Here is a 25,232-nt window from a genome sequence, read left to right as displayed (position 1 = left end):
ATGTGTGTGATCCCTTGGATGCTCTCCAAAACATTAAACAAAGGCAACAACCCACTGAAAAGCATCTGCCCACAAAAATTCTCATAAAAACTGTATATGAAAAGGTCTTGCAATACCAATTTGGAAATTAATTTAAGCCAGAAAAGAGCAATTCGGTATGACCATTCTAGCAAATCCCAGATGATTCTTACCTCTTCTGACTGACTGGTCTTTCTCCTCTTTCCAGCACCATCCAAGTCCTTTTCCTTTTTATCCTATACCAAGAGAGGAGGGAGACTGCATTATCCTTGTCACTATACCTCATCTTTAGGTTTGCAGCAGGTCAAAAACCTCTTCCATTTACCTTGGGAGAACGCTTCCGAGAGATGGTCTGCCCAAGTTTGCTGAGGAAGGAGATGGGTGATTTGGTGCTGGCTATAAGAACTGCTTTCTCCTCAGCATTCAGGTCCAGGGCATCTGTGAAAGGGAAGCAGTGTCTGAGCACAGCCCTGGAGGGGACTTCAAAGTACTGAGCAGAACTATTCTCCTTGCAGGTGGCTCACAGAACCTCAGAAAACTCTATAGGTTCATCTGTTCTGACAAAAGCATGAGGAACTCAGCAGGAAATTCCACCAAGAAAACATAAACTAAGGTCTGGATACTGAGCTTTCTCTTTTCCAGCCATGTTAATAGAACCAACTCTTTTTTCCAATCCACTTCAGTCACAAAACTCCACTTTTGCTTTGCAAAAGTTGGAACTTGCCTATGGTTGTTAGTTACAGCAGACTGCTAAAACCTCCCTTTGTGATAAAAATTTTCAGGCAGAGGGAGAAAGGGAGGAGGGGTATATGGCTCAAGGTCACTGGCTTTGATTATGTAGATCCCATGTACTTAGGTGCACGCAAAGGGAAGGCTCTCCCTAAACAGGTATATTGATGTTAGAGTTCTGGGTTCCTATTGTAAAAAGTGCACATCTGATCAGAAAAAGCCATGGACATCTGTAAGAGTACATGGGCTGGAAGACATTGTAGAGCCATAAACTCTTTGGATTCTAACGTTTTATTAGTAACAATAGTAATTTTAAAAGTAATTGAAACTAATAATATATTGCTGATATTAAGTACTTCTATTTGCCAAACATTCTCCTTAGCAGATCACGTTTTATGTTATACATACATAAAATCCAGTTTATGGATACGGAATCTGAGGCATGGGGAAATTTAGTAATGTGTCTAAGGTCAAACAGGTGGAAGCACTGGGAAGTGAACCCAGTTTGGTACCATGGTCAACACTGTAAAGCATTATACTATATTTACTCCAATAGACAATAAATGACAACAGGAATATTTTTTTGTGTGTGTGCACTCTGGTAAACTGAGGCAGCAGCAGGCAGAGGGCCAAAGACTTTGAAAAACACTAACAGGTTGGCGAAGAGAGAGAAGCTAGATAAGGAACAGTTACAGAAGAAAGAAAATGAAGAGAGATTGTCAAGAAAAAGGACATAGTTCCGTAGTGCTGAATAATGTAGAAAAGCCAAGTACATGAGAGATGCAAAGTGAGAAAATACAGATGTGGAGATTCTTCATGACTGTGGAGAACAGCTTTGGCAGAGCAGTGAAAACAGAAGCCGGCTGCAACATGTTACAAACTTTAGGCCTTAGGAGGTGGAGGCCTTAAGTACAAACCACTTTTTCAAAAAAGTTTGGTTCTGATAGAAAGGGTGTGAGGAAGTAGTAGAGTCAAGGAAAACATTTTGCATAGAAACAATCTTTGCATGTTTATAGATTTAGTGAGAAAGATTTGGGAAAAGAAAGAATGGCTGAGAACATACTAGTAGAGAAGGAAAAAATAACGGAGCAAAGTTTCAGGGACTTACCTGCACAGCCAACCAGGTTTCCAACAGACAACCAACAGATTAAGTAAGAGCAGGTTTGCTTTTGCAAGTACCGATGTAGGATATGGTGAGAGGGAAAGAAAGAAAGGCCAGGCACCAACAGACAAGAAATGGAGGACTTCCATACCAGTGCCTGCCAGCCCTTACCGCTGGAGGGGAGTGAGTCCTTGAACATCTCGTAGAACTGAGTCAGGTACATCACCATAGACAGTTTGTCAGGCTCCCCCACCGAGGCCATTTCTTTGCCTGTCATGATGGGAGAGATGCCCAGTTCCTTCTCGGCAATATCAAAGGCCAGCTGGTTATTCTTCTCCACATTTTGCTCATCCAAAGAATCAAAATCTCTAAGAAACAGAATGAGAAAAACATATCAAGAAGGGATGCTTGTCCTCACCCCAGAAAACACAGTATCGATGGACTCATCATCATTTCTTAATCTTTCACCTAAAATCCAGGTGCAGGTGTCTCACCACAATCTGAGGGCCAACCTGTTCATCTCACAGTTTAGTCTCCTTCCTTTCACTAAGAAAATGCATATCATTCGCAAGAAGAAATGATTAAAGATATACCCAGAAAGGAAAAAAGAGGGGAAAAGTTGAAGAACTATTCTCAGTATTCCTGGTAACATAAATTTCTTACTAAAAGGTAAGCTCAAGACTAGGAACTAAATATCTTTAATACATGTTCCCTTGGGGCAGCCCTGGTGGCCCAGCGGTTTAGCGCCGCCTTCAGCCCGGAGTGTGATCCTGGAGACCTGGGATAGAGTCCTACGTCAGGCTCCCTGCATGGAGCCTGCTTCTCCCTTTGCCCGTGTCTATGCCTCTCTCTCTGTGTGTCTGTCATGAATAAATAAATAAAAACTTAAAAAAAAAAAGTGTTCCCTTGTACCTTGTATGTGATCTGTACCTATTAAACTAGTGCTCAGTAATGATAAGTATCCTATCTGGATCAGACTGCTTCTAAAGGCCTAGGACTTCACTTGCTGTGCCATCACAGACGAACTGTTATCACTAAACTGCACTAAATCAGCTTTGGTAAATCTAATTCAGCCTTCTCAGGGAAATTCTAAAATCTTCCTCAAAGGATTTTTCTACTGCTAATGTTCTTGAGTTTTCCCAAGTATTTAGATTAACAACCACTTCCCCCTGGGCTCAGGCTTCTTATCATTCAATCAAATCAAGACTGATAGCATTTGGCTCAGGCTTCTTATCATTCAATCAAGTCAAGACTGATAGCATTCTTTTTTCAGAGGTGATTTCGGATATTAGGCAGGCCTTATTTTGTGTTAACGTACTACTGACTCTATAGCAAGTTTTTCATTTTTCTAAATGCCTTTTCTCTATGCAAGAAGCCTATTAAACCATGGAGGCCTCATCCTGAATGAAGTCATTGTATTCTAAACAGTGTCAAATTACCTCCTCACTACTTACACAAAACTTCCCTAGACCTTCAGTAGGTGGCCTTTGCCCGTTCTAACAGGAGTGTGTTCCCTCCCTCTACCACTCTCCACCTCACCTGCTGGGTTCCCTTCCGCTACGTCAGCCTCCATCTCCTTTTTTTTACTGCCTTCCCTTTGGAAGAGAGAGGATTCATTTGGTCTTCTAAGGCATTCCAGTGCTATTTATCACCATCCTTCCTCTTCCTCTTAAGTCCTTTCTTGGTGGGGGTGCAAAAGCCCTACTTTCACTTGCTATTTACCAACCTCTCCATTAGCTAAGGGACAGGAGCACTGGAGGTCACTTATCCTTATCCAAACAAATCAGAAATTCCCATTCCTGAACCACACTGTATAAGACTATTTCTACTACCTCTTGCCTCATTAATTTATAACCTAATATAAAGAGGAACTATGTTTCTTAGGTTTCCTTAAGCAATCATTAAAGCAAATGCACAAAATTTGGGTCCTAATGATAAAAGGATAGGCAGCCAAAATAATTCAACAGGCTCTGCTTCTTGTTTGGCTTCCATGGTAATGAATGCCTATGGGGGAAATCTGAGTGCGCTGGCCACTGCAGTTGACCTGGGGTCATCCTATTGCAATGATTCTGCATTTAGGTGAATAAAGAATGGCCAAAAGAGGAGGCCAAAAGAATGGCCACTGATGTAAGTGAGTAAAGAGGCCTGAACCTTGTGGGCTTGGGCAGAGTATATTTGCAAAAAGTCTAATTCTTAACAGAGAATACCAAAGAACCACGTAAGTATACCAAGAATCCAGTAAGTATTCATTATTTTCTGTTTTGTTGGTAGTGACACATTTGCTTTAGCCAGCCAAATGTTTTAGTGAGTTTTTCCTTATAACCAACAGCATCTGAGAGACCTCCCGCCAAAGCGAAGAAAAGTTCAGCCTGGGGCCAAAGAACAGAGTTTTCCTTTGTGTAATGTTAATGGACCCAGGTGGGCGTTAAAACTAGTTTCTGACTTTCTGAGCGCTGTGATTTTTAAAACCTCAGCTGGATTCAGCTATATGATGCTTGACACATAGTTTTAAATATAATTATAATGAAATTAATCACTGCCTTCTAGAAAAAGTATCTTGCAGTGTATTTCATTCTAGAAAAAAAATACAAAATTTGACTATTAGATAGCAAAATACTCTGAGGTCCTAAGAGAATACAAAATGAAAGTTGTCACAACTTACATCAAATCAGGGCGGTATCTATGGATGATCGCACATAAGGCCAGTCCACTTTTCCAAGACATAGTAAGATCTGTCACATTTACCCCTGCATAGCCATCTGTCTGCCTTTGGCACCAACCCAGCAGTTTGCTTGAACGAGCTACAGACTCTGAAACAACAAAAAAATGATCAGAGGTGTGGTCACCTGGTAGCATTGATGTAGGATCCTTCCTCTTTGTAGTACACATATCCAGTCTGAAAAATTACTAAAGGTAAGAACAAAATAATTGTCACGGTTTTTCAAAAGTAAAAAGCAGACTCCCTGCGATGAGCCTGCTTCTCCCTCTGCCTGTGTCTCATGAATACATAGATAAAATCTTAAAAAAAAAAAAAAGTAAATAGCTATGTAAGTGGTATCATGATAGTGGAATTTTAGGTAGATAAGAAACTACCTACAAATTTACCCAGACTCTGATGTCAAAACTAGCCCCTCTAACAGAATAAGTCACAAGAGGGGCAATCTGGATATGCTCATGCTAAAGCTCAGTGTCCCTACAGCACTTTTGGATACTGATTTAGATGGATGAGCGCCATCTACTGAGCTGTCACCCTCACTTCCAGAAGGTCTAAGACTTCCCTGGAGAGGTATTTGGCAGCTAGCTGAGGAAGCTCTTTCCCTTCAAAGTAAGGAGGAGGAGTAGAGCAAAAAAGAGTCCATTCTTTTAGCTAACTGAATTAAAATATATATATATATATCTCCCCTCCTCCCAAACAAAAGAATATATTCTCTTTAGCAACACATTAAAGCAATAGCAAGCAAAGCCCACTCTTACATGTTCCATGTATAGAGCCAATTTACCAAGTGAAGGAACTCTGTAGGATTACATTGGCAAGGCCAAGGACCCCAGACCAGAACAATCTCCCAGGCCAGGATTGGCACTCTATATTAAAAATGATAACATCTTGAGAAAATGAATACATAAATACATATGCTTGGATGTTTTCCAGTTCACTGCTATGTCTTCTAAAACACGAAGGGCCTTTCTAAAGGTCCATTTTACTTAGACTCCGAATAGCCAGAGGAATATTGAAAGAGAAACCCAATGCCGGGGGCATCACAATGCTGGATTTCAAGCTGTACCACAAAGCTGTGATCAAGACAATGTGGTACTGGCACAAAAAGACACACAGATCAAGGGAACAGAATAGAGAACCCAGAGATGGACCCTCAACTCTATGGTCAACTAATATTCAACAAAACAGGAAAGACTATCCAAGAGGAGAAAAAGACAGTCTCTTCAACTAATGGTGTTGGGAAAATTGGACAGCCATGTGCAGAAGAATGAAATGGGACCACTCCATTAGACCAGACACAAAGATAAACTCAAAATGGTTGAAAGATCTAGATGTGAGACAAGAATCCATCAAAATCCTAGAGGAGAACATAGGCAACACCCTTTTTGAACTTAGCCACAGTAAATTCTTGCAAGATACATCTATGGGGATCCCTGGGTGGCGCAGCGGTTTAGCGCCTGCCTTTGGCCCAGGGCGCGATCCTGGAGACCCAGGATCGAATCCCACATCGGGCTCCCGGTGCATGGAGCCTGCTTCTCCCTCTGCCTGTGTCTCTGCCTCTCTCTCTCACTGTGTGCCTATCATAAATAAATAATTAAAAAAATTAAAAAAAAAAAAGATACATCTATGAAGGCAAGGGAAATAAAAGCAAAAATGAACTATTGGGACTAATCAGGATAAAAAGCTTCTGCACAGCAAATGAAACAGTCAACAAAACTAAAAGACAACCTACAGAATGGGAGAAGATATTTACAAATGATGTATCAGATAAAGGGCTAGTATCCAAGATCTATAAAGAACTTATCAAACTCAACACCCAAGAAACAAACAATCCAGTCATGAAATGGGCAGAAGACATGAACAGGAATTTCACCAAAGAAGACCTACACATGGCCAACAAGCACATGAGAAAATATTCTGCATCACTTGCCATCAAGGGAAATACAAATCAAAACCACAATGAGATCCCACCTCACACCAGTGAGAATGGGGAAAATTAACAAGACAGGAAACAACAAATGTTGGAGAGGATGTGGAAAAAAAGGAACCCTCTTGCACTGTTGGTGGGAATGTGAACTGGTGCAGCCACTCTGGGAAACTGTGTGGAGGTTCCTCAAAGAGTTAAAAATAGACCTGCCCTACGACCCAACAATTGCACTGCTGGGGATTTACCCCAAAGATACAGATGCAGTGAAACGCCGGGACATATGCATTCCAATGTTTATAGCAGCAATGTCCACAATAGCCAAACTGTGGAAGGAGCCATGATGTCCTTTGACAGATGAATGGATAAAGAAGATGTGGTCTCTATATACAATGGAATATTACTCAGTCATTAGAAATGACAAATACCCACCATTTGCTTCGACATGGATGGAACTGGAGGGTATTATGCTGAGTGAAGTAAGTCAACTGGAGAAGGACAATCATCATATGGTTTCAGTCATACATGGAATATAAGAAACAGTGCAAGGGACCATAGGGAAAGGAGGGGAACTGAGTGGGGAAAAAAATCAAACCATGAGAGACTCCTAACTCTGGGAAACGGGAAACAAAGAAAGGGTTGCAGAAGGGGAGGAGGGTGGGGCATGGGGTAACTGAGTATGCTGGCAAATTGAATTTATTTTTAAGATTTTATTCATTTATTCATGAGAGACACACAGAGAGAAGCAGAGACATAGGCAGAGGGAGAAGCAGGCTCTCTGTGGGGAGCTCAATGTGGGACCCTGGGATCATGCCTTGAGCCAAAGGCAGATGCTCAAACACTGTGTCACCCAAGCATCCTGGCAAATTGAATTTATATAAAATATTAAAAAAGAAAAATTAGGAATAAGAAAAAAAAAGTCCATTTTTCTTAACTGCATCAGAGGAGCTCTGATATGGAGCATTTATTAATTTTTTTAAATTTTTATTTATTTATGATAGTCACACACAGAGAGAGAGAGAGAGAGAGAGAGAGAGGCAGAGACATAGGCGGAGGGAGAAGCAGGCTCCATGCACCAGGAGTCCGACGTGGGATTCGATCCCGGGTCTCCAGGATCGCGCCCTGGGCCAAAGGCAGGCACTAAACGCTGCGCCACCCAGGGATCCCCTGATATGGAGCATTTAGAAGAATCTGTGAACTCCTATTTGTGTCCAAGAACGTCTGTTCTCTTACCTATGGCAGCTGGATATACCTAACCCCGTAGGAAGTCATTTAGTGATTTGGGAACATAACAAGATAAAAACTACATAAAAATCCTGTTTCATTTAAGTCTTTCAGTGAAAATGTATTCTAAAACTACACAGAGAAACACTCCTGGTGTTATCATCATAAATAAGAAATTTACTTTATTCAGATGTCTCCCCAGTCTCTATATCCAACAATCCAATATATACTGGGCAACTTCAATATTCCAGGCTCTAAAATGACAGTGACAAAGGTGATACCGTCTGCTCTCAAGTAGATGACACCAGAGAGGAGAAATATAAAAATGTCCCCAACTGCTTGTTGGTTGTAAAATCTACCTTGATATTCTAATAACATGTCAAACTCAAAACAGACTCAAATCAGGGAGCCTGGGAGACTAAATCGGTTAAGTGTCTATTTTTGGCCCTCAGGTCATGATTCCAGTATCCTGGGATCAGGCCCACATCAGAGTCCTCACTTGGCAGGGAACCTGCTTCTCCCTCTCTCTGCCGCTCCTCCTGCTTGTACTATCTCTCTCTGTCAAATAAAGAAAGAAAATCTTTAAACATAAAGACAAAAAAATAGATTCAAACCTTCTCATCCTCCCATTCCTTGTCCAAACTGATGGCAGCACCATCTGCAACCATCTCTTGACTCATGCAACCAAACTACCGATGCCTATTGAATCTGGCTCTTTAATATACTCTTTCCCATGTTTAATAATGACAATGACATTGACAATTAATAATGACAAAATGGCTGCCATTTGTGATCACCCACCATATACCAGACATTGTAATAAATACTCTATATGCCACAGAATCCTTATGACTGTAGTGCAAAGTATGCCCATTTCACAGACAAGGAGACCAAAGTTCACACATGCAAAATAACCTATTCTGGCCCTCATACTTCACAAATGGCAACGCCTGGACTGGGCCACAAAGTCAGTTGTTCTCACCATGCTACATTACCTTGTCCAACCTCAACATCAGTATCCTGTTTAGGCCTTCACCACCGTTAGCCTGACTGCTACAGGGTATTTCTAACTAGCGGTCCTGCCTCTGGGATTTCCCTTCTCCATCCCATCTTACATGTAGCTATCCAGGTATATTCATGTTGTTCTCCTTTTAAAAATACCTACAGGGGCCCTTCAAGGTACACAAAATGTGGAATGGCTTTTATCTCTATAGCTGTATCCTGGCAATGTAGTACTCATCTAAAATACCACTGCTTTTTCATAAAGCCTCCCCCAGAAACCTTAGCTGGTATGTGTGCACTCACTTTCTAACAGCATTTTTTTTTTTAAAGATTTTATTTATTTATTCATGAGAGACACAGAGAGAAAGAGGCAGAGACATAGGCAGAGGAAGAGGTAGGCTCCATGCAGGGAGCCTGATGTGGGACCTGACCCTGGGACTCCAGGATCACACCCTGGGCCGAAGGCAGATGCTTAACTGCTGAGGCACCCAGGCATCCCTCTAACAGCACTTTTATCTGATTTCTCCTTATATGCTCCTAAAACCTTAGATTGAGGGTTCTGCCTTGACATTACTGACATTTCTGGCTGAGTAATTCTATGTTGGGGGAGCTGATTTGTGCACTCAGCACCCTCCCCTGGTCCTGACAATCAAAATGTCTCCAAACACTACCACATGTGCCCCTGGAGGCAAAATCGGCTCCAGCTGAGAACCGCGGCCTTACACATTACTGTGCACACTAACAGCTCAATGAGTAAGTATGGACTTCTTGAGTAGGTTACTCGCATTTAAAAGGTCATTACCAGAACTTACCATTGCGAGTCAACTTTGGGGTAGTTCGGGAGTTCACCAGGTTCTCCATTTCCAGATGAATATCTCTTGTTTCTCCAGTATTGTATAAATGGCGCACCTGGTAGAAAGTTAAGTTGTAAAATCAAACACCACAAAATAAGTTCCCACCTGAGAGCAAAATGAAAGACTAAGAAAGTAGGCTAGGCAAAATTCAGAAAAAAGTTATGACAATGACCTTCAAATTCTTTCTGGAATGTGGTGGGGTTACATATAAACCAATATATGTTAGTGTAAAAAGTTGTGCTAAAAACTAGCTACTCGGCCAAGTAGGACCCTCTGATAGTCATTACTGGACTATTCATACTGCCCACTGACAGCAAGACTCACCGGCCCCCTTATATATAAGTATATAGAGGGCTTAAACCCATAAACCTCAGGTAGAAAGTGAATAAAGAATTACACAAGTACACAGGCAAATATGTTGAATGGGCTGCTTTCCAAAAATTGTTGGACTCTTTGGGATTATTGAGCTTTGTCAAATGTCATTCTCAATGACAAGGCGTTAGACACTATGAAAAGGAACTTAGTAGCACAACAAAACTGACCAACAGTATCTTACTTGCAGAGTATCCTAACTTTCAAAATTTCTTCAAGTGTACAATTTCCTCACAGTGGTCCTGTGAATAGCAGGACTATTATCTCCACTTCATAAATGAAGAAACTGCCGCTGTCCCAAGTGATTGGTGGCAATAATGCAAGTGCAAGTCACATTTCCCAGATAATGAACAGGTGTTCTCTCCCCTACAACATGCAACCTGAATTAGGAAGCACTGGATAAAATCCTCAATCCATTGTTTCTGTCACATATGACCTTCTGGCAAGTTATTCAACAACTCCCACTCTGAGTTGCTCGATCTGTTGATGGAAAGTGCTATCTATTTTCGCCATTCCAGGGCACATCTACTTGGATTAGGAAAGAAGTACGTGTATACGGTGCTAACAGACACATTTCAATGTTTCAAAGGTCTGATCTGTCCTGAAAATGGGCCCAGATGTAGGTAACTGGCTCTTACCTGGCTTGGGCGGAGGAAGTTGATGTTAATATTGGGATATCTGGTGACAGGGTCTATGCTGTATTGGCTGAAGTTTTTACTCACATTCTCAGGGGTAGTCTGAGGCAGCAACCTATAAATGCTTTCCCTGCAAGAACATACAACTATTTACTCAGAGCAGTGACAAGCACCATACACATCTTCCTCTCCTTTGATAATATTCGCATTTTTTTGACAGTGTCCCGAATAATCTGAAGGATATGACAAATCCTCATCCTTGACCACTTTCCTCCAACCTATGTCAGCCCCTGCTCCCATTCGTACCATGCCAGGGATTCCACAGGCCCTGGACTGGTTAAGTACTAGTAGCAAAAGCAAGTACACTGTGGTGGGCTAGGATACAAAGCCTGATTCTAATTTAAAAGGCAACTGATTTACTGTTTTGTTTTTTCAAGTAGGCCAGTTTATAATTTTTAAGAAAATCACGGATGGAAAAACAACCTGCCACCAAACTTGCCGAGTACCTTAGGTAACGGACTTAAATGCTATCAACCACCAGCTGTACCCAGGAAATCTTTTATTTCTCTAGTCCTTCCAGTTAAGGCATTTGTTCTTTATTAACAAACAAATCCTAAGATTCTTACCTCTTTTGCAATGATCTGCTTCAACATATGACATTTGGTATTTGAGAAATGTTTACAAGCAGCTTGGGATTTTCTTTTGAATTCAAAGTCACTTTTTCTTTCTTTTCTTATATTCCTATGTCCCCTGCTACTACACTGATTTCATTAGTATAAGTCTTTCCGCTTTAAGGACAAGAAAATTTAATGTAGTAGGTTTTTATATACTTGTTCATGTGACTGTCATAAAGGAATCAGATACTGTCCTTTAATGGAATTCAAAGATTCAGATGCCATTCTCAGTGACAAATTAAATTTGGAAAGAAAGAAAAGAAGAGCACATAAATTAGATAATCTTTACATATCTATGATTTTATAAATATCTTGCCTTTCTTCTCTTAAATGCAAAAACATCTTTAATTAAGAAAGGAAAAGAGAGAGAGAGAGAGAGAGACATTGAAGGAAGAAAATCTGTACTCTGCCTGAGGAACAAACCACTCATCATTCCCAGTTTTCTCATGGAAGGGACCCCTGGCTGCTTTCCATTACCTCTCGGCCAAGACTTCCAAGGGGCTTGTTCCGAGAGACCAACTTCGTACCATCCAGGCTGAGTCCATAGCAGCCAGAAACCCCCGGGCTATTCCTGTTCCCATTGGCCAAAATGGCTATGAAAGAGAGAGAAAACAAGGAATAAAAATAAATTACCTTTAAAAGTGAGAAACTAAAAAAAAAAAAAAAAAAAAAAAGGTGAGAAACTAAACTAAGAAACAAAGAGTTTGCTGTTGATGGTACTTTTTGGTAAGTGCTCAGATACTGGGCTCTCCCACTTCATAAACTGGTAGAGGAGCAGATCACAAAAGCTGCAGAGCTTCTATCTATACTTAGAAACTTCCCTACTTCCTGGTATATCAGTGTTGTGGATGTGGATACTCACTCAACAACCTGGTATACTCACTCACTTGACAACCCGGTATATTCACGTTTGTTCTTAATCACTATTGCTTCCTTACTATTGCTCCGACTACAAACCACTGCCGTCCTTACTACTCACCTCCAGGAGGCTGTCCCCTACCAGGGCCACTAGTAACTGGTGTCCATTCTGCTCCCGCACCAGGGCAGCGTTCTCAGAGGCGTACATACAGGTGAAGTCAAACATGGCCACATCAGGCTGCCCATAGTGATTGATGGCAAAATCCAGAGATGGCAGCTGCTGCTGAGTGGAGAAGTCGGCCGCCTCCCTGGCATAGTTGAGCAGAGCCTCTTGGTCCACGTTTTCCCGGGAAAGCAAGAGCTCTGTGTCGGCATAGTCCTGTCTCCAGAGAGAGAAGGTTGAAGGAAAAGCCTCACGAGAGCCACACTACACAGGTCAGATATAAGCTAGTCTCATAGTCTTTACCTCCTTCCAGCAGTGATTTCATATTCCAAAATAAGTCTTTTACACAAATTACAGAGAAAAGGGGGAGGCTATTTCTTTAAATTATTTATTTTTCTAAAAAAGATTTATTTATTTACTTATTTGAGAGAAAGAGTGCACACGATGGGGAGGGTAGAGGAAGAGGGAGAAGCAGGCTCCCAGCTGAGCGGATGAGCAGGAAGCCAGATGCAGGGCTTGATCCCAGGACCTTCAGATCACTACCTGAAGCTGAAGGCAGACACTTAACCCACTGAGCCACTAGGCACACCCCACTTTTAAAAGATTTACTTATTTGAGAATGAGAGAGAGAGAGAGAGAGAGAACACGCGAATGAGCATGGAGGGCGGAAGAAAGAGGGAGAGAGAATCCCAAGCAGACTCCCTGCTGAGCATGGAGCCCGACGACCCCGGGTGACCCTGAGATCATAACCTGAGCCGAAATCAACGCTCAACTAACTGAGCCATCCAGATGCCCCATGGAGGAGGCTGTTTCTAAAAGAACACAGGCTTTGCCGCCTGGTGTTTCCACTTACTTGGAGCAAGTCATATTTCTTTGATCTTGCCTAATCCATCTCATGGAGTTGTTTTGAATACCAAATAAAATAATTTATGTGATGGTACTTTCTAAACTGAAAACGTATTTTATAATTTATGTTATTATTGGCGATCGTTATCTTCTGGGTAGCAAATAGCTTTTGGCAAGTAGGACCACCGGAAATGCTCGGCATTGTATAATTCATCAAACCCAAAGGAAGTACCCACAATCTCCAGTGCCAAAAAGATGTGAGGTGGGAGCAACCACAGTCCAGGGGGCTGGGAAGAATATATTGAAAATGAAACAGAGGTTTTCAGAATAATTCATAAGATTCTGAAAGACTTCATAGAAACCCACCAACAAAGAAAACAATGCTGAGAGGAAAAAGGGTTTTCTATATATAGGCCTGAAAAACTCCTTTTCTGTTCTGGAGATTCCTGGCTAACTGAACCACATCTTTATTCTCCTAAAGTGGGGCCTAAGGTTTATTTCCAAGTGTTTCTGATGGTACTTTGAGCTACCATTACAAGATGTTAGTGGTCAAAACACAAATACTCAAGCTGGTCCTTGAAACAGTGTTTATTCAACACTGAATAACCACAACTGGGTTTGTCTTTAGCAGCACACATAGAAACAGGGCTCCTGCCCTCAAAAAAAAAAGAAAAGAAAAAAGAAAAGAAAAAAAACAAATCAAAAGTAAAAGCAAATCAAGTCTTGGCATCCTAGATTGTCCCTCCATATAGCCATGCCTTGGAGATACTGCAGGTTCAGTTCCAGACCACCATAATCAAGTGAATGTTGGAATATGGCGAGTCAAATGGATTTTGGTTTCCCAGTACATATAAGTTAACATTTATACTATGCTATAGTCTGAAATGCTACAAGAATTACCAGAGTATGACACAGAGACACGAAATGAATAAATGCTGTTGGAAGATGGCACCAATAGACTTGACCAGTACAAGGCTGCCACAAACTTTCAGTTTTGTAAAAAAATAAAATAAAAAACAAAGCAATAACTGTGAAGCACAATAAAACATTAATTTCAACTGATAAGCACTGTTCTGTTCTGCCTAAGATAGCAGATTTGTCTTAACTTAGTCCCAAAGCACACCACCGGGTTTACTGGCTATTTCTTATTGATAAAGCATCCAACTGAGTACATCTTGCTTATGCTTTTGGTAGAATGTGCTGTACTGTACAGAACTGCTCTGTCCTGTTTCTCCTTGTGCACATAAAGGCACAAGGCCGAGAAACAGACATGAGTTCCGTGAATAGGAAGAGACTGTGCTGCAGGCACATGCTCACTGGCCTGCCCCCAGCACTGCTCTCAGAGAGGGCAACAGTATAACTCAGTCCTGCAGAGATAAAAGGCATCCTGAAATTCAGCCACGAGTCTGTGGTAAGAACTGTACAGGCCTGAACCAGCACATCTGATGCTGCTTCTCTCCATCTCATCACACGGGAAGAGTAATTCCGATTCAGACTAAAAACTAAATAAGGCTTAAGAGACTCCCCTTAAAGAACCACCTATCATGTGGTTCTTTGATTTCATATTCTGTTCATCGTCTCTTGGAATGTCATACAATTATCCACCTGGATAAAATGCTGAGCCAGACCTTTCAATATTGTTAGGTCCTGAAGAGGTCTAAATATAGCCTGATCCAACCAGCATTCCTAGACTTCTGATAGACATACCTGCAGTAAAGCCAGAACCAGTCTCAGGTTTCTAGGTGAAACTCCGTTCCCCCTACCACCTTCTCCCAAAAGACAACCTATTAACCAGCTAATTAATCAGTCATATGTGGAATTACTATAACCAAATCACCTAAAATTGAATTGAGTATTAGAGACAACTGATATCTAAGATTTGCTTTAGAACAATCCAATGGCAGGAGTCGGGGGTGGGTATACTAAAATAATAATGGCCACGTGTCGATAATTGTTAAAACAAGATAATGGGCACATGGGGGTTCATTATGATTTTCTCTACTTTTGTTTACATTTGAAAACTTCTATAACAAAAGATTTTAAAGAAGTTAAACCAGAAAATATTAGAGGAGTACATGTTCTCAGGAGATGAGTTCGATGCTCATTTTTATTCCCTTGCAGGAAAAACTCATCAGACAATAAAATTCTTTCCCTTAGGTGGTCATAATAACTAGTACCACATAAGAAGAGGCTGGAGAGAAATCCATTACTCACATGCAGTATCACCCCTTTGTCGAGCAAACTCTGCTTTTTGGCTGTCATAACAAAATAGTGTGTGTCATCTTTGTAGTAGACGATATTCTCCAAGTCAATACCTGCAACCAGAAGACAAATCTTTCACGTGCGGGCTTGCTGAAATGAAGGTACATTAGGGCAGCCAAATGTTTACATGTGTCCACAGAGACCAGCACTGTCAAACTCCAGGCAGAGAAAGTGAAAATAAAGAGATGTCTAAGCCCAGATTCTCACTCCCTGCTAATTCAGTTCATGAACAGAGGGGGAGCTATGTTTATACCTGCACTGCTCTGTAATTTACTTGTTACCCTAAGTTATCCTAAAAACTATGATCAATAATAAGCAGATATATAGACTGGAAGAAAAAGAAAGGTTAACTTCTAGTAAGAGGTCAGGGTTAATTCTCAGGTTAAACCTCTTTGATAGTCATCAAGGCAACTGGGATAATCTCCTCTGCTCTTAAGAGGACAATTAGATGCTTGGAAGCAGAGCATGAACTACTGATTTTTCATTCAATTAATCTAAAAAAACAGACATAATGGAAAAAAAAAACATGTTCTAGAAAACAGAACTGAAACTTGCTGTATATTCTTACTGCAGCTAAATAAGTCAATTTATTCAAAAGCTATCATACTACAATCTCATTCCTATTTTAGCACATGGTTTACTTCATGCCCAAACTGGAGCACAAGAAGATTGTATACTCCGTATCTAAAGTCCGGTTCTAGAGAAGCTGAGAACTACCAATCAAGAGTTTACTGCATTAAGCACCATCACTCAGAGCCATAGCATAGGGGAGATGGTTGAAGAAGAGCTGATAAATGGCAGAATGAATCCTTAAAAACAAACAAATAAATAAAACTAAGCCCAGAGCAGCCCTGTCACTGTAAGGAGGACCAAGAACGCTAGAGGAGACAGTGATAAGGAAAGCACTATAAAAAGAACAACGTATAGGAGTGAAGAAAGAGCAGAGGGGCAAACACAGGAATAATGTCAATGACCACCCACTCTACCAAACCCTCTGAGAGAAAAATCATAAGTAATTATTTAAATTTCTATCCTTGTTGCTTTGGAGGCAACTATACCAACCTGTGGCTTCCTTTAGTTCCTGGAAAAATTTTTGGTTGAATATAAAAGCCACACCACTGATTTCTTCCACTTTGGCTTCTGCTGTTGTATTTCGGTTAATAAAATTTGCTGTAATGGCTATGGCCAGTTTGCCACGAAATTCTTTCCGGCGAAATCCTGGAAGGAAAGAAATTTTCAAAGGTAGTCAGAGCTTGCTAGAGAAGAAGGAAGACCACTTCAAACAAGAAGGGGTGTTGATGAAGACATTAGGGAACATGTAGCATGGGAATCAGTGGGAAAATTTTAGGGCAATTCTTCTCTATCTGAAAATAAGATGTTTGCCTGTCCAAAAATATAAGAATTCAGGAAAGAAGTAAAGGCTCCCACACACTAACAATCTGAACTCTAACTGTCCAGAATAGTTCTCAGTACAAGGGATTCCATAGAAAGAAAGAACAAATGAAAGAAAGAACAAGAAGCCATCAGCTTACTAACCTTAGATATAAATCCCATAGTGTCAACCAATTAAAGTACAGCTTATTTCCTAGTGCCCTAACAAGAGTGCCCTGTAAGAAGTAGCCCAAGTACCAGCTGGCTAGTGGAAGGTTGGGTCTGCCATTCAGTTAGAATAGACAGCACACATATGCAGATTCTTAGGAATGTGAATTGATGATAGAAACCCTCCCCCAATGTTGGGGGAGGGTCACCCTTCACTGGGCTTCGAACCAGGCAAAGGAGCATGAATCAATACCTTCCAAGGTGTTCCTACGGCCATCCCCTCCGATGATCACTTCAAATTCATATTCTGACACAGGATGGGTTTTGGGGTGGACCAGTGCCCGCCAACCTATCCCTGTGGACCAAGTCAAAATGAAGGTCATCATCCAGATCATACGCACTTAAGACTCCTTTAGATACAAACTGCACAAAACCTCAAACTAAAAATACTAGGAGTAAAGGCATGGGGTACAAAACACAGGAAAAAGAAAAGCCTTGAAGAAGGCTCACAAGAGAATGTCCCCATGACATGATTTGTCATGTCGTCTTTACGACGTCTAATACTATGTCAAAAGCCTCCTTCACTGAGTCAAGAGTTCCTCAGAAGATAGAGGCTATATAATTGAAGCAGCTTCTTTAACTAGTTCTGAGAACCACCCACAACTTCTTGTAGTTCTCTCCCTTGATTTCATCTCTCCTCACCCAGACCAGGCCCTCTTATCCCTCCCTTCATTTGTCCACTCCAACTCACGTTCATTTTCTTGGTCCTCGGGAGGCTGTACAAGACCTTGGAATTCCACATTGACATGGATCTCAATGCCTAGGATCAGGGCTACTTTCAAAAGTATTAGTTGAAGCTGACGGATACCTGGGGGAACAAGAAGATAATACTAGTGAGGACATACCAAGAAGGGAGGCCTAGATAGCAATTACTACCCAGCTTCTCACCTGCCCACTCACACACTTTCTCCAGATTCTCAAAGTCTCCTGTAGTTGGAGACATTTTCCAAGCCATGCTCCACAGCGTCTTTCTTTCTTTTTTAAGGGCAAATGCAATTTGGTGCAAGAGATGTTCTAGAGAGATGTGCAAGGCCACTCCCACCTCTTGGGTTAGGTGTTCAAAACAACCAAAAGCTCTGAGACAACAGAGATTGTGGCCAACAGGAGACTCTTTTCCATCTCCCCTTGATTCAGTCAGAGCCACGCTCATATAGTGGAATCTACAATACTGACAAGGACATGGTACTTAAAATAAAAGGCTAAAGCTGTGCCCCCACAGGTGGGTTTTCCCGTTTAATACAAAGGGGCTGCACTACTTCCTGAGATTCCCACAGCATCTTCCTTTCATCCTATCACCTCCCTGATCTTCATGAAGTGAGAAAGGGAAACTTTAACCTAAGTCTCTTACTATTGTCCCTCCCACCACTGGTCTACAGGTACAGAAACCAAGGCTCATAATGATGGAAAATCCTTCTCATCATCACAGAGAGATTTACTTATTCCATGTCCAATGAGTGACTACCAACTGTCAGATATGGTAGCAGCCCCAGGCTTATGGTGATAAAAATCTAGTCCCTAATGTAGGACACTCTCAGCTCCAAGACAACTCTCACATAAGGCAGACAAATCCAGACAAATCCAATGACCTTTGGTCCTCTTTTAAGACCAATCTCACCTGCAGCCTCTGACTAATCTGGTGCATGCAAATCCTCATCTAAGTCATCTCGGTTATTTTCCTCAGCTTACCACAACCACCACCCTTCTGAGTCACACTCCTAAAGGTTCATTAAATCCCATTCTAGCACACATTTAATATTTGCAGACAAATGGATTCCAAAATGCTTTACATATTATAGCCCAACAGATGGGCAGAGGGCTTCCTCTGCCAGTGGAATGTGGCAGCCGTTGGCCAATGCTTGATAAATTGGCATAACCACTTCAACCAGCAATGGTTAGGCAGTTTGATATATCTGCAGGACACATCTGGAGGAGCTCAGAACAAAAGTTCCTCGATAAGACTTTCCTGGAATCATTAACGATGACCAATAAACAAGACTCAAACTTCATGATGTCTGTTCTGAATCACTTTTTCAGAGAGGCCACTTAACAATCATGAAAAGACTATCTGCATTAACTTGTATTTACTCTATAGGATCTCAGAAAAGCATACCCTAAGCTGAGCTTGGAGATGACAAAAATATATCTAGAGTTATCCAGGCTATAGACCTTATGAGAATCACCTAGCCAAATGAGTCTCATTACTGACTTGCCATTTGTGATCAAACTAGGAGGCTGCTTCTCAAGCTGTGCTTTCCCCAGGACTGTCCCCATAGCATTTTGTTCTTACACTAGTAGAGTATCTATCATATCACATTAGAGATAGCCTCATGCTTTTTGCTTCTTGCACTTGACTAAGAACCATCACAGGGTCAAGGCTCAAATTGGTAGTGTTTCTTGGCCTGGCCCCAATGCCCATCCCACCCACTGCAAGCGCTCAGGAAGAGTTCAAGGCCTAACTTTAGAAATCCTTAAGTTAAACTCATTTCATAGGAAATAACACTTGCAGTTAAAATTCCTAGGTGATGGGGGTGCCTGGGTGGCTCAGTGGTTGAGCGTCTGCCTTCGGCTCAGGTTGTGATCTCCAGGTCCTGGGATCGAATCATCAAGCCCCACATCAGGCTCCCTACACGGAGCCTGCTTCTCCCTCTGCCTATGTCTCTGCCTGTGTGTGTGTGTGTGTGTGTGTCCCCTGAGTAAATAAATGAAATCTTTAAAAAAAAAAAGAAAGAAAGAAAGGAAGGAAGGAAGGAAGGAAGGAAGGAAGGAAGGAAGGAAGGAAGGAAGGAAGGAAGGAAGGAAGGAAGGAAGAAGGAAGAAAGAAAGAAAGAAAGAAAGAAAGAAAGAAAGAAAGAAAGAAAGAAAGAAAGAAAGAAAGAAAGAAAGACTCCTAGATGATAATCGCGTCACAGGTATTTTGACTCCAAGCACAGCATGCTTTCTATACATTAGATATTAATGATGTTAGAACAAATTGAGCTATTGAGTATGAATTCCTTGAATAATCTGCCTCTTTCTACTGAACAAGTGGGTAGGGGGCAGGGGTGAGATCCTACAGGAGGACTGATTTTACTTACTGATATGGTCAATAGCTCCAGCACAGAACTTGCCATAGAACTTCTTGGCACCCAGACCTCGCAGATCATGTATGGTGAATGGCCAGAGATGCAAGACGTTGTTGCGGGAGAAGGCATCTCGTTTCTCAATAACAACTACCTTAGCTCCCAACAAGGATAAGTCAATGGCTGTACGGAGACCACAGGGGCCAGCTCCAATGATGAGACACTGGAAAACACAGCTGCTTTCAGGGCAAAGGCAGTATCTCTTAGGAGAGCTCACATTTCAATAACAGTTTCATGATCTTATAAACCATCATTACCTAAAGCCCCCAAGTAGGGCTATTCTCCCAAGAAATCTTCAGACCCATCTGGGTCATAGAAGAGCACCTGCAATGGCTTGAGAGGAAAAATTAGTGATTGTTATGGATACAGAAGACTCTTAACTGTTAGTGCTGGACATAAACCCAGCACACGTTCACCTTGTAGATCTGCAATCTATTGAAGTGGCCATCATTTCAACATAAGATTTGAAAATCATGTCATCTTTTATTAATAGGAGAGGACCTTTTGAAAGGTTTCTAAGTCAAGCAGATTTCTGTCCAAGAAGATACAGATTATTAAACACATAATTCAGGCAATACTAAGAGTCCTGAAATGAGTCTACCACTCAAGGATTCCTAGAAGGCAACTTTCAAGAGCCAAAGTTTTATGTGATGAAAAGAATTCTAAAATCATCATCTTTAGACTGAAAGTTGAGGGAAATGATCTTAAAGACCCATATTTTGGGGATCCCTGGGTGGCTCAGCGGTTTAGCGCCTGCCTTTGGCCCAGGGCGCGATCCTGGAGTCCCAGGATCAAGTCCCACATCAGGCTCCCTGCATGGAGCCTGCTTCTCCCTCTGCCTGTGTCTCTGCCTCTTTCTCCCTCTATATATCTATCATGAATAAATAAATAAAATCTTAAAAAAAAAAAGACCCATATTTTAGAGAAGTACTCAAAGTGAGAATGGACACCTAACTAACTTGTACTCTGTACACAGAGGAAAGAAAGACATGCAAGGTTTTGGCTTTGAATTCCTTTTATTATTGATAAAAAACAACAACAACAACAACAACAAACACCAGAAGTGGATGCCTGGGTGGCTCAGTGGTTGACTATCTGCCTTCAGCTCAGGGTATGATCCTGGTCCAGGGATCCAGTCCCACATTGGGCTCCTTGCAGGGAGCCTGCTTCTCCCTCTTCCTGTGTCTCTGCCTCTTCCTGTGTCTCTGCCTCTTCCTGTGTCTCTGCCTCTCTCTGTGTCTCTCATGAATAAATAAAAGCTTATAAAAAAATAATAAACAACCAGAACTCACTCATAAGAGTCATGCCTTTGAATTTCTTACATTTTGCTGATGAATATCTACCCAGAGGCAAATCCATGGGAGAAGGGTCTCTAGGTCTCCACACAGGGCAAATTAAAGCTCATGAAAGGATATTAATGATCTAGTCATGAAGTCATCTCCAACTTTGTTTCTCTGGTCGCTTTTTCCAAACTTCTCACTGAAAGTATTTTCACATAAGGAGGAAAGCAGGATATATATTTTGTTCCTTCTCCACTTCCTCATACCTGCCTCTGCACAGGTGACTGAATATCTCACCTATTTCATGAAAACTGTATTTCTCTAGATTGTGAAAAAAGCAAAAGAATATTTTGGCTCACGAGGCCCTTGCTTATCAAAACAAACCCCTGGAACACGAATGAAAAGAGAGGTCTGAAGCTCGAGGCAAATGCTCAAGTTAGCAAATATTATCTAGACCTTATTAGTCACTGAGTATGGAGTGATGACTTTATAGAGATGACATGCCAGATGTTATGAAGCCATATTCAGATAGGATGCTAACAAGGCATGGCTACTTCTTTGCTAAGCCACCTGCACCCACCTAACAGTGTGAGATTCAAAATAGAGCCTCAGGGAGGAGAAAGTTCCTTGCCACTTGACTTCAGGGTTGTTCTTAAATAGATGAAACCCCGTTCAACATGTGAACACATGAAATAAGAACAGGGTCTGGGGCATGTAACAGTTGACTGAACACAGGTGATGGACCCACAGAGTTTGACTTTCTATCCTGGGTCTCAGCTAGACTCTGCCTAGTTCTCATGAATTATACCTTTACATAATCCCTTCTCCGGCCTACCCTTACTCATAATCTTTTCTTTTCTGGTTAAATCCTTAGGTCAGTGACCCCAAGGCCTGGGGTAAGCCAAATCCTTACCTTGGTGTTAGTGCAGGCTTTTCCCTTTTTGTAGTCTTTGTGGCTGCCCCGCTTGTCCAACTTTGCCCACAGAGCTTTGGCTTTCCAGTAGTTAAGCTTGGACTTGAGCTTGTGATAAAAGGAGCGGTAGTCCTTAGGCTTCAGTTCGAGGTGGTCACAGAGCTCTTGGAAAGCCTTGAGGGTCCCCTTGCAGGTGGTGGCCTGCACAAACCGGTCAAAGAGGACGTGAGCATGATTCACCGTCTCATTCTTACTGTCCTCCATGCTTCATCAACTCTCAGCAACCCCCAACAAAGGGGGCAGTGGGATGGCTGTTGATCCACCTGATTCTGTCACATTAATCTAGCAAAAATAAAGAGAAAGGAATGGTTAGCAAATCCAAATTTCTACCTACAAATATTTTCTAGGAGATATAACTCCTTTTCAAATGGAGTTCCGAAGTGTCATAGTCATTCATTCAACAAATGTATATCCTATACCTTCTAAAGCCAGGCACTGTCTGTGACACTGGGGATGGAAAGATGAGTAAAACAGTGTTTGCTTTCAAGAATCTTACAGTTTAGTGTGTGAGGCAGGCTGATGAACAGAATGTTAAACATAGTCTGGTAAGTGTCATTAGAGAGTGCGGCACAAGGAATTTGGGGACACAGAGGATGAGTATCTAATCATAGCAGGTCCTCGTTGAAGATAAACCTCTGAAAGGTGACAGCTAAGTCTTCCAGGGGAAATCAGTGTTAGCCAGAAAGCGAAGAAGTATAGAAAATGGGAAAGGAAAGAAAATACGAAGGCTTGTGAGTGACTCTTACAGATAGGAAACGCTCAAGAATAATTCTCAGGTTTCCAACTTAGGCAACTGAGTAAATGGTGACACCAAGCCAACGAATCAAAAATAGAGGAACTTATTTGTGAGGAGAGCATAGTGAATTCCCTTTTGGCTTGTTACATTTGAGCTGCCTTAACAGAGGTGCTCACCAGGCAGTCAGGCATGTATTTGAAGCTCAGGGGAGTAGCTAGGGACCTAGGCCCAGATTTGAGAGTCATTAGCATGCAGGTGGTAGCTGAACCTTCAAAAGCGGTATAGTCACACAAGGAGAGTCCATAGGAAGAGAGAGTTATGGGCCCTGGATGAGATCTGAGACTCATCAACTTGTAAGGAATTGGTAGAGAAAGATGAGCTCCTCTAAAAAGATTGTGAGGCACAGTGCAGAGAGGTCTGAAGAGAACCAAAGGGCAGTGTCACAGCAGTCTAAGAAAGCACAAAGTCCAGAAGTATCAAAGAAGTAGGGATTTAAAGGACTGAAAAAGTCTTGCTCCTGCATGTGATATATGGCAGGGTAGGAAGATTTTATAGCCATTTCATTTTGCCTACAAACATATTTGACAGTAATGATAATGTCTACACCTTCCACTTATCAAAAACATCTGTACTTCTACCATCCTATATGTGCTGGATAGAAGCTTTAAGATGGGACAAAGTGCCTTACATGCTTCTTAAATGTACTCACTCCCTTGGGTCTGTTTCATCATTTTTGTACCATGTTTCATGTATCCTCACTACTTAGAACTATTATTGGGAGTTGGTAGGCAAAGGACCGAAAGTGAACACTAAGGCATAGTAAGAATAGCGAAGCAGGTCAGAACAAGAAAATAAGCACTTGCAAGGCTCTGAGACTCCACCCCCATCTGTGAGCCAGATATTGGTGACATGACCCTGGACAAGTCATTCTGCCTCACCAGGCCTTCATTTTCCCTCTTGTAAGACAAGGAGATGACACTGGATGGTCTCTAAACTCCTCTTCTGATTCTGAAGTTCTCAGAGTTTAGTGCTGACAAAATCCTGATGGTCATAGTACTCACTTCCCGTGTTCTAGTCACCAATTTGCTACTAGTGTGACAACAGGACTGCACTGAAACTTCACCTTTAAGAGGACTTACTCTTGGAGATGGGAGGAAACAGAGGAAGGAGGTGTTGATAGAGGGTGGTTAGGAGGGCTGCAGAAGTAAGAAGTGACTCACTATGTAGTGAACCAACCCAAGAATACTGGGAGCCATCAAGCTGTATGTGCTGATAAAATCAATTCTCAAAAGAAGGCCCCAAGCTCTAGATTGACATAGAAGAGACCCAGGTTCTGTCCTGAAGCTCTTTCACTGGCTAAGTGTCTGTGCAAGAGAATCCTCCTCTGTGAAGTAGAAGTAACATCCTGCATCTCTCTACACCTCACCATGACACCATAAGGCCAAACCAAATCTACAGGTGACCTGTCTTAAGCTTCATGGGAGAAAGTAATAGAAAAAAGAACAAAGAACCAACATTTTCCCATTACATCAACAGACATAGCACTCTTCATACACTGTGGAGGCAGAGTTGAAGATGGTAACTCTTCACCTGGAACATACTGACGTGGCTTCTCATCTCAGATATATACTTACTCAACAGTCTCTCCTGGGTCTGGATATAAAAAATACACTGCTTTAAAAAAAAACCCACAGCTTGTCTCAATCGTCACATGGCCAAGAGTCCATCAAGAAATGGAATTAACTGGAATTGACCTCCAGTTTCCCCCAAAACAAAAGTTTATTCTAGGAAGTAGGAGGCAGCAAGAGGAAGATTGTAAAATTCCTAAAAAAGAGTCCACTTTTTCTCCCATTTGCCAAGGCTTATCTTAGAAATGGTATATAATCAAGAGATGTCTTGTAGGGGCGGAAAAAAACACGTTTATCCAAAGGCAGAAGGGTGACAGGTAACAATGGATAACTAGAAACAAAAGTCCCAGAGTGATTGTCTCTTGCCTTGTCTCTTGCCTTCCTTGTGTGGATTTCAGTGGCTTTGCTTTTTTGGCAAACAGACAGCATTCTGCAATCCTGACCCTGCATGCCTGACTTGTGTTCATAGTCGCCTTTGACTCCACCAGAGTCATAATGTTTGGAAAACTGAATACACC

General features: G+C 41.7%; 1 protein-coding gene across 24 annotated transcripts in view; it reads right to left on the bottom strand.

Moving 5' to 3' along the window:
* The window catches only part of MICAL3 (microtubule associated monooxygenase, calponin and LIM domain containing 3), a 195,957-nt gene that overhangs the window by 99,624 nt on the left and 71,101 nt on the right, over nucleotides 1-25,232 (bottom strand). For all 24 annotated transcript variants that reach the window (XR_005379691.1, XM_038576206.1, XM_038576209.1 and 21 more), the window contains 14 exons: nucleotides 22,291-22,632; nucleotides 20,053-20,260; nucleotides 17,670-17,786; nucleotides 17,172-17,273; nucleotides 16,442-16,597; nucleotides 15,332-15,432; nucleotides 12,230-12,487; nucleotides 11,728-11,843; nucleotides 10,580-10,706; nucleotides 9,528-9,624; nucleotides 4,512-4,659; nucleotides 2,021-2,217; nucleotides 344-456; nucleotides 192-254 (listed from right to left, as the gene is read on the bottom strand). Coding sequence is in view for 23 of the 24 variants with exons in the window: in XM_038576206.1 (XP_038432134.1) it covers nucleotides 192-254; nucleotides 344-456; nucleotides 2,021-2,217; nucleotides 4,512-4,659; nucleotides 9,528-9,624; nucleotides 10,580-10,706; nucleotides 11,728-11,843; nucleotides 12,230-12,487; nucleotides 15,332-15,432; nucleotides 16,442-16,597; nucleotides 17,172-17,273; nucleotides 17,670-17,786; nucleotides 20,053-20,260; nucleotides 22,291-22,554 (2,067 nt within the window). In the remaining variant the exon portion in view is untranslated. The remainder of the gene's footprint in view (nucleotides 1-191; nucleotides 255-343; nucleotides 457-2,020; nucleotides 2,218-4,511; nucleotides 4,660-9,527; nucleotides 9,625-10,579; nucleotides 10,707-11,727; nucleotides 11,844-12,229; nucleotides 12,488-15,331; nucleotides 15,433-16,441; nucleotides 16,598-17,171; nucleotides 17,274-17,669; nucleotides 17,787-20,052; nucleotides 20,261-22,290; nucleotides 22,633-25,232) is intronic.

The sequence above is a fragment of the Canis lupus genome, chromosome 27, assembly GCF_011100685.1.
Source record: "Canis lupus familiaris isolate Mischka breed German Shepherd chromosome 27, alternate assembly UU_Cfam_GSD_1.0, whole genome shotgun sequence".
NCBI lineage: Eukaryota > Metazoa > Chordata > Mammalia > Carnivora > Canidae > Canis > Canis lupus.
This window is presented reverse-complemented; position numbering and strand designations above follow the sequence as displayed.